The sequence below is a fragment of the Scardinius erythrophthalmus genome (assembly GCF_964197995.2).
Source record: "Scardinius erythrophthalmus genome assembly, chromosome: 9".
NCBI classification, from domain to species: domain Eukaryota; kingdom Metazoa; phylum Chordata; class Actinopteri; order Cypriniformes; family Leuciscidae; genus Scardinius; species Scardinius erythrophthalmus.
The window spans coordinates 24937074-24947254 of record NC_138229.1 but is presented as its reverse complement, the minus strand read 5'-3'; the positions used below and the strand labels follow the sequence as shown (position 1 = coordinate 24947254).

The 10181-nt window shown below is 39.7% G+C and overlaps 1 protein-coding gene across 1 annotated transcript in view; it reads left to right on the top strand.

Annotated features, from left to right (window-relative positions):
- The first annotated feature begins 4987 nt into the window (after positions 1-4987).
- col11a1b (collagen, type XI, alpha 1b) overlaps positions 4988-10181 on the top strand; it is a 92187-nt gene continuing 86993 nt past the window's right edge. The window contains exon 1 of the mRNA XM_081375290.1: positions 4988-5372. Within this exon, the coding sequence (XP_081231416.1) occupies positions 5258-5372 (115 nt within the window). The 5' untranslated portion in view covers positions 4988-5257. The remainder of the gene's footprint in view (positions 5373-10181) is intronic.

Here is a 10181-nt window from a genome sequence, read left to right as displayed (position 1 = left end):
CTCGCAGATCGATCGCCGCATGACATCAAAGCACTGCGATAGCGATCTAAAAGCACAAGGAGTCGTATGCTCTCCAAACACTCCCGCAGCTCCGATCGGTCCTCGCCGCTCCGATGCACCTCGAACAAGCCATCAACAATAACGGACGTTGCAATACTATGGATGCTCATGGGTTTACAAAAATACATCGGAATCCAACGCGTTCGTGCAGCTCGCCGTAACTTACATAGACGGATAATCGAGCTGCTATTAGCTCGACTAGCTGCTATTTAAAAATGGCGGTCACAAGTTTCTATTCGTCTTGTTGGTCACGGTAACCCCGCCCCCAGCCCCTGACGCAAGCGGTTCTTTCTTGGCTCCGTTCTAGACCCTGCAATGATTTGGTGCTACTTAAGAACCAGTTTTACTGGTTCGGAGCTGGTGCTTTGGCGGTGGAAAAACAAAGAACCGATTTGAAACTAGGCTCTGGCTCCGAACCAGCACCAGCTCTGCCTTGGTGGAAAAGGGGTAATAGTCACAGTTATCGTTTAGTGACGTGGGTGTCGTCTCTCATCGTCTTGTCTTAGTCAGGGAAAAAAAGGTCGTCAACGAACATTTTTCATCATAGTTGGCGTTAACGAAATTAACACTGGTACAAACCTTTTTGCTCTTTTCCCCAGGAACTCGTTCCTGGAAAGGGCACAATTGATTTATGAGGAGCTGAAGGGACTGAAAAAAGGGGGCGAGAGCTTAGGCCTGAGCCATGCTCTACCATTGTCCATTCTCTAAACCTGTCCACCACCATCTCAACGGCAGTCCCAAACAGACCAGAGGGTAAGACAGGGGCATTAAGGAGGAAAGCTTTATCTGACTCCTTGATCCCTGACAAATTAAGCAAGAGATTTCTCTCCATTGCCACCATAGTAGCCCATGGAGCTAGATCTGTGGCTATACACAGTTCAGAGGCCGCCTCGGGAAAAGGTCTTTGAACAAATCTACCTGGTAAACTACTGCCATAGTTGTCAGAGCTCCACCAGTCAGCCCAGCTGCCGCATACTCTCTGCCCACCAACCTTAATGTTGTCTGACTTGATTTAGAGGCCAAATGGGAGCCTTCAGTGTGGAGGATGTCCCCGCGGAAAGGTAATTCGCTAAATTCCATTCCACCCAAGGCATCCACTCATAACCCTGCTAGCTCAACACCTCTACATTTGAATAACTATAAGCTGAACCACACGGGCAGAGTATGGATGTCTCCACGCACCTGACACCTAAGTGTGCAGGTCTGGGAGAAAAGGAAGTCTCATCGGAGCTGCTGGTCATCTAAATGACCTTCCGCAGTATCTTGCATTGAGCCGGAAGAGTTTAAACTCAATCTGGCTCTGGCACAAGTCATACGTTTCACCAGCTCATCATATTCAGTGGTTTGCTGCATTGAGCAGGAAACAGCTCTATTAAATATATCCATTTCTACTGACACCACGTCTATAATATCAGAATCTCAGACAAGCAATGAGTCCTCGCTTTCCATTGAAGAAACCGCTGAGCGGGTTTCCACTTCTGGAACAAAGACAATGGAGCTCCTCTACCAGCTCCATCTGAGACTCCCATGATTCGCTGCCTCAGCAACACAGAGCTAGAGCCAATGAATGCATCCAGTCCTCCTGAGGGGTGAACGTGCATGCTCCGCTCTCAGACAAATAACACACAGCTCACGACCATCGCTAGGTGTTAAGGAACACGGGCATGGAGGAACACAGTGCTTTAACCCCTTTACGTTGGTGCCCTTGCACCTTGGGACGTCATCGCACTGCGTCAGCCATCGTATGCCGTGTTTGTACACATGCCTCAGACACTATAGGTTCCACAAGAGCGCATCCCGATAGTGTGAGCTGCTGATGCAGTTTAGAAGTTCTCTCAAAAGGGAACACTGAATTTGTGCTAGTGGCAGGGATTTTGATCCATCTGCAGGGATGGGCAAACTCGGTCCTGGAGGGCCACTGTCCTGCAGAGTTTAGATCCAAACATGATATAACTCACCTGCTTGTAGCCTTCTAGTAATCCTGAAGACAATGATTAGCTGTTTCAGGTGTGTTTGATTAGGGTTGGAGGCTTGGAGCTAAACTCTGCAGGACAGCAGCCCTCCAGGACAGAGTTTGCCCATGCCTGATCTAGTGACTCAAATATATATTTCGCTAAAGTGATTCGTTCAGATTCACTCAATGATTTGTTCTGATACGTTTTCTGTAAGTTACGCAATTGAGTCAATAGGAGGTTCCATGAAAGTTGTTTTGCATGTTATGATATCCTTGATTCATTCAACCAATTCGTTAGAAACGTTTCGAGTTCAGATTGTCATTACATCATTTTAATTGTGTGTACCATTTCTCCTTGTTGTGAACCTGATTGTCTAGCATGCCAAACTGAATGAATGACATGCAAGCTCCTCTAGTTCAGTCAGTCAGCAGATCTTTGTTCAAGATGCCACAGTTCATTCAGGTCATTTACAAACATATCGAATCAATTAAATGCTCATTCACAGCCCATACTATAATGTTTTTCGCTTGTGCAGTTAGTCTTTGAAAGTAGGAAAGTGGTTGCACGCTTCAAAAAGGATAGACAAAAAAATATGATTCAGTGCATTGAGCAACTTGTTCATTTGACAGTTTTTTCAAAAACACATGAAAACCACTATTTTGAACAAATATTTGAAGATTTTTATTGGAGGCTTAGAACTTGCCGTACTGTACCATACAATGCATTAATATAAAATGGGAAAAATGTGTTCATACAGTATGAATGTACTACATCCTTTGATCAAGTAGATTTGACCACATTTAAATAAATAAACAAACAAATAAATAAATGGTTTATATTAAGTAGCTGGTTATTCTTCAGCAATCAAATTTATGCTTGGACTGAAACACATTCCAGAGACTTGTGGTTGGGCCAGTGTTCCATAACCTACCGCACACTTTTACTGTAAGTTCTGCCTACCGCATTCATTTCAGCTAATGTCAGAGAATGGTACATCTAACTGCATTAACCCTGTTGATTTCTCTCAACCAGCAGGATGCCACAACACTAACATCCAGATGAGGATGAATCGCCTGTCTCATCTCAGGCCAAGACAGAAGTCAAGACAAAACCTCAAAAGCCAAGATGTAAGCAATGACCTAGAACAAGAAAGTTCAAGGTCAAAGTCTGACTAAAATCAAAAGGTTTGGACTGAGGTCAGAGTAGTTGACTCATGCCTCAAAACTCCTGGTCGATCAACATAGTATAAATTCATTTCAACTGCTTTTGAAGAACAAACATCTAAAATGTCTGGCATGAGAGCGTACTTCTTTTGGGTTAAATTTGAACTGTAAGTTATAGGCTACTAGTCAAACAAATTGAAAGGTTCGGGATGTCTAAAAACAACAAAAGTGAAGGTCACTCACTTACAATTATAGAATAATTACATAATGCATGGTATAACTTGGATGTATGCACACTGATTTCTTAATCACATGGTTTATAGATAAACGAGTGATACAAATGTGGATCCTGCTGACAATTGTATGTTCTGAACTGAATAAAAATGTCTTTAATTTTTTTTTCTTGAACTCTTCTGCCTGTCTCAATAAAGGGGTCAGTGTATGTTTGTAGTTTTTTTCTTCTTCTTCTTTATTAGGAAAATGTGAATGAAAAGAAAAAAGGAAGAAGAAAATTATACATTAAGAATTCACATAATTAGCATTTTCAAACGTGGGGGTAGATGTATTATCCATCTGAAAACCAGACAGAATGGTCTGGCAGTGGTTACTCAAACAGCTATTGTGGGAAAGAAATGAATGCTGACTGCATAAGGTAGTGTTATCTATCTGACACATGGAAATCTTTCCATGTTCCAACTTTATACAAAGCAGGAATGTTTTATGCTTGATAAATGTATTCGATTGTGCGTTTTAATACCTTTTAAACTTAATAATTCTGTTTAGTTCCGACAGTTTGGCATTTTGCCCACCAAGCATCTTTTCTTAAAGTAAAACAAGAGTTTGAACCCTGAACCCGTCTTAGTGAATAGACTCTCATTTTATACAGCATTTTAAAAGAAGATATAGCCTACTACATGATGAAGCAGTTTCTTTCTCTCAGTTGCTTTTATTGTTTCCCTCTGCATTCTCAAAAAGAATTTGCATGGCCCCAATTTATTGCGGGATAACACATAATGATGGTTAATGTGTTCTGAATTTCAATGACAATTATGGCTGTTATGTTGTCAATTATGCTTCTACACATTAAACTGTGGAGAAAGAAACCGACTGCTGGAATGCATATGCACCACCTGTCTGATGACTTTTAAAAAAATAATTATTTTCAGACATCTGTGCCACAGCAATCCTATAAGCGGACTCTTTCAAGATTGTTTCTTGAAGGAATTCCGAGTTGGCCATGAAGTCTCATCTGTAGTTCTTATTCATGTGGATGGTATCTTTTCTGGCTATCACTGCTTCTTGAGGAATTTTAAATGGGCTACCTCAGGCCAACTTTTGGTTTGCCTCTTTACAATTTTTTTTTTTTCCTGGTTTGACTGCAATACCTGGAAGTGCCATCACACCTAGTGTTATTCCAGCCTTTTAGGTTAGTGGAGCAACATGTCATTTCATCAGGTCTGCAGTGGAAATAACAGACATGACAAAGAATACACTATGTAAATAAATACTTAAAACATATATATTTCCAAAATGAGAGAAGTAACAAAATAAAGTAAGTTGTGAAATGCTATGGAGATAGTCCTTATCCAGTCCTCTGTCACTGATTCAGGATGCAGGATGACAGTCCAGGGTAGGGGTGACTCTCCTCTGGTAAACCGCTGGCCCATCATCATCATCCCGGTGTTGTATGATCCGTCAGATACACCTTTGCTCTAAGCTTTCGGGGGAACGGTGTCAAACTTTTGAAGCTCTCATCAAAATAATGGGCGGATCTTTCCAAGACTAGTGATTTTCCCGTGTTCATTTCTTTTTCCTTACGGGTCAGGTTTAGTCCACACGTCCAACCCTCCCTAAGACTTGAGCTCTTCAGGGAACAAACGGGTTTCCTTTTTTTTTTTTCATGAGAGCCCGTTTACCTTCAGTCTGAGAGACTGCTGGGCGGAGGGACTAAGAAGTTTGTTTTCGACGAAAACAAATATTATTATTTTTTTGCTCATGGCAGTGCAGAAATAAATAACAATAATCTGGATTGTGGAATAGGAACGAATTTAAAATAAGACACAGTTGAGGGCGCCGGTCATGGATAAGGAAAGGTGGTCCACGAGATGGAAAACGAAAAAGTGGCTCAGGAACTCCGTTTTAAGTGCAATCTTCAGTCTGACTTTTGTCCTACAGGCAACACATGTGAGAGCAGGTAAGGAAAGGTTGAGGAGCATCGTCGCGAGCTAAGTGATGCCATCCTCAGTATAGACTGTGTAGCTATAATTGTAAGGGACTTAAAATGTTTGAGTGCATTTCAGCGTCAAAATATAATTAAAACACAGTATACCGGCTTTATATTGCGAAATTTATTGGCTGCATCTCAAAACCAGCTGAGCTGCCTACCTAGGCAGCATTTTTGGGTATCATAGACGCGTTTCGAGGTAAAAACGCATTTGTAAACCTGAATGCTGATAAAGAGTATTTAAAATGATATTTTTAGGTGGTATCATAGTGCCCAAAATGTTTGATGGGGAAAACTAACTCAGTTTGGTGAAATCAGTGGCGTAAGTTGTGATGATAATTGCATTAATATCTTCGATATACCCAGTATTTGATGTTTATTTTGAAATATATTTATATTATTATTTATAGATGTATTTACTTCTAGTAGCCTACAATGATGCAGCAATTGAAATTAGACATGGAAGAGTCTATCAAGACAGATATTTCATTTCAAGGTGTGCAGCTTACAGGTAGGCTATCAGAGTGGTATGCCAGGAGCTAAGCCTCCTTTTTAGTTACATTTTTATATATATTTTAAATACCCAGTTAATTGATATCATTTGTGACACTGATCCTCAAAGTTTTACTTATAGAAAACAATTTTAATGTAGGCATTTTCACTGAATAGAATGATTTAGTAAATAGCATAAAGTAGTCTTCCCTAATTTGTTAACTATTATAGTTGACCAGTTCATGAGACAGCATTCATGGAACTGCACTACCCTGCACACACCAGCGAGGCACTCCAGTGCCCAGAATTAGATTGTGAAATTATATTACTCAGACTGAGAGAGATACCGTTTCTCCACACTATCCCAGTCCACACTAAAGACCGGTCTACTGTCAGAGAGCTACTGTAGTAGTGCTCTCTGACTTTGACACATTGTCTCCTTTTAAAGTGGACACTTGCGTGTTTTAATTAAAGTGCCCTATACATCATTTATAGATTAAGTCCTCTTGTATAGCCTGCTCTAAAAAAATGTAAATCAAAATTCAGGCATTATATCCTTCTACCTCACCTGTGAGGATCGCAAATAGTTTTTATACATTGTCTTTCTAATAGAATTTTAAAGGGCCTGGTCTCTCCTACTATAAGGGAATCCAAAATATAACAAGTACCCTGTAAAGTGATAAATAGTATATTCCTTTGTTGTTGTTCTGATGGCCATTTCAGATATGTAACATACCTCTTTCAAAATGGCTGCCTGATAATGTCTTCACCACATTGCACATATGCAGGCCAATTTGGGAGGTGGGGGTATTTTAAAGTGAGCTTTTACATTTTTGGTTTAATAATGACCACAACTGCATTCAATGCATGAAAGCTACCCTTTGGCTCTTGTTTTCTGGATTGTTTATTTGAACTGAAATCCATATAAGACATCTCTTACAGCAGTTCACAAAGTCCACATGAGATATTGGCCACACCCACTGAGATATCCAATGATTCAACAAGTGAGGATGTAGGGCCTTTTTTTGCATTTGATGTTTGTCATAGTACGGACAGGGATGATGTCAAACACTTAGGCATTTCATTGCTTGTTGGATCAGATTGAATGTTATGATTTTTCTTGACTGGGCAGTAGATGTCGTGTCTCTTGTGTATTTAACAGCATTTTGACATTTCTGCCAGATTTCTTCAAGGTTTATAGTAATTTCAGAGGCTGAATTACACAGACGATAAAATATTTTCTGCTAAATTCTTTTGTCATATTTATTGTGAAAATTCTGCTGTGTCATTATCCATGACACTGCCCCTCCCCAAGTATAATAAATGGAAAATACAAAGAATAAAATGTATCCAGCACTTTTAATTGTGGATATGCATTAGGAGCAATGTGCTTATTTGCTGCATTAATGGATTTTGGATACTGACATTTTTTTAAGAGCTTCTGTGAGGGAGGGGGGCTCCTATTCCTGCCAATTCTCCACATCTGGAATATATGAGGCCTTTAGGTATGCAGTAATGCTGAGAGACATTCTGAAGAGCACAAAGAGACCTTTGGTTTAGAATTTAGAAGAAAAAAAAAAAAACAGTAGCACTGCAAGAGGCTCGTAAGACTTACAGATTATTACCCTCTCCTTTAAGAGTTGGATGCGTTTTACTCAGACTTTTTTTTCTTTTCTTTTTTACATCTCGTTTAGAATGATAATGCTGAGGGCTGCCCTTTGTTTTGTCAGTGGGGGTTACGCTGAATGGAAACTCTTAACAGACTGATTTGACAAAGCTACATTAGGACCTGACCACATCATTAAGCTCACAAACGTGCACGGATGTAGACACTCTGAGCTTTATTGTGTGCAGCTGTTTTAAAGTTATCAAGAAAATCAGGATGTTCTGATTTGGTGCTCAATACACCATTCTCATTATCAATGTTGAAAACAGTTGTGCTGCTTAATATATTTTTTTGGAAACCATATTTTTTTCAGGATTATTTCATCAATAGAAAGTTTAAAAAACAACAACATTTGAAATGTATTTACATTCACTCTAGATCAATTTAATGCACCGTTGCTAAATAAAAGTATTAGTTTCATAAAAAAATTAAATCTTACTGCGCTCAAACCTTAACCAAAAATAGTGCCTTTATCTCAGAGTAGAAGTTTGTGTTTTCAGTGCATTAGGACTTAGTTGGTGGTACATTGAGGCAAAGTTATCTGCAGGCTGTGCCATGCCGACACCATAATGTGTTCAGCATGTTCAGTAACCCTAAAAAAGCACCACCCTTCAGCTCCTGGCCACATATGTGGAACAGGAACCACCGGATCAGCACTTCCTGCAGGCGCTTACCATATGGTTACAGAAAATAATGGGGGAAAAGGTCAAATTTTACTTAAATTTTACTTTTTTTTACTGTAAGTATAAAAAGACATTTCATAATATTTTTGTTCTGCTCTTGACCTTAAAACGAAATAAAATATAATGAATGTAACTGTGACGACCAAGTGTCTGAGTGACTTTTCCACTGTCTATTTTTAACAAACACAGCTCATCGTCCTACAGTGGTTTTACTGGTTTTATTGTGCTTTACACACAGTGTTATAGGTCTGATCTATCAAAAAAATACTTCAGTATAATTCTTCTGAAGTTCTTTCCCAGGCGTAGTTGAGTGGGACAGGGTGTAAAATGAGCCCTTTTGTGATGTCAAAGCATATGAAAATAAAACCCTGATTTGAATCCAACATTAAGGAGTCCAGAGAGAGAGAGAGTAATGAGTCTTAGCAACTAGTCATTCTTGTTTGTATGGTTTATTGTTTTTAGGCCTTTGAAAGGGATACTTCCTGTCTGCTGCCTGACCAGCAGACAGATATGTCTATTTGACCTGACTCAGAAGTTTTTGTAGTCTCTGGTAGCGGGGGAGTAAGAATAGGAGTGTTTATGTGCTAGTCATCCATTCAGCCTCTGTTCCTATTCCCTTAAACCTCCTGAAATTCAGAGACTTCACACAACTCGGCATCCTCAACCACAACGTTCGCAGTGGTGATGACAAACAGATGCGTCTTAGGGACACAAAGTTGTGTACGGATAATGATGGATGTAAGTAACCCAGCTGATATTCTTATCTCCCTGACCTCGCTTACATCCTCATTCATCAGTCTCGAGTGAGGCCGGAACTTTTCCTTTTCAAGGCATCAAAGACGAAGTCTAAAAGACTCAAGCAGAGCAATAAATCAGTGTGACATTACAGTGCTGCTCAGAGTCCACTTTACAGTACCAGCCTCTAAATTGCCATATTAATCATATCATAAATCTCTCAGCCTGTTTAAGCATTAGCATAGATTTGTTAAGGATCATTAAAAATGGGCCATTTGTGGGGTGCAGGCTGAGCGAAACCAGAACCTTTCATATTTGACATTGGCATTAGCAACATAATAAAGTGTAGTACCTGACATATTGGTGGAGTTGAACTGCTTGTAAAGTTTGGGTCGTGCTGAGCTGCCATAACCGTAGAGGAGCATTGACCAGCACCAGTGACTTTAACTCCTGGAATGTTTGGCTTTGTAAATGGATCTGCATGTAGGGGGGTCAATTATCCCTACTGGATATTTCTTCACATCTTTACTGCTGTTCTGCTTGGGTTCCTTATAAAAGTACAATTGCTTCATTGACGGTCACAGCACATAAGCAAAGGCAGGGAATTGTGTACAGTAAAAGTGTCAGTCAGAGTTAGCTTTGTTGCGAAATGACACGTGTGGCACCGAGGGGGAATTTGATGGGAATTTGTTTGTTCGTATCAACAGACGGCAAGATGTGGCCCATAAATGTCCTCACTTGTTTAACGATAATTGACTGTAGATATGCTGACTCCACACTGTGGTCATTATTCAAGGCAGGATAAGGATAAGTAAGCCCTGTTGCATAAGGGAAAGCAGTCTAATTGAGGTTAACAATATGTATTGAAATTGGCTTCTTGTTTTTATACTTGGAAACTGTAATAAAATTACATAATAACCTAACTGTACTTGGAAGCAATTGTGAAAAGTAAATGGATGTTTTTATCTGAGAACAGTAGTTCCCTTTCAGTCGGTCACTCTAGACGTCACGTCGTCGGTGACTGACGCGAATCGAAATTAACATTAACAAAGATTAAAAATGCTGTATAAGTGCAGTTCATTATTAGTTGATGCTAACTAATGTAGTTAACTAATGTTAACTAATGAACCTTATTGTAAAGTGTTACCAATATTGTTTTGGTTTGATGTTTCAAAGCTACTGATGCTAATAATGTTTGTTTAC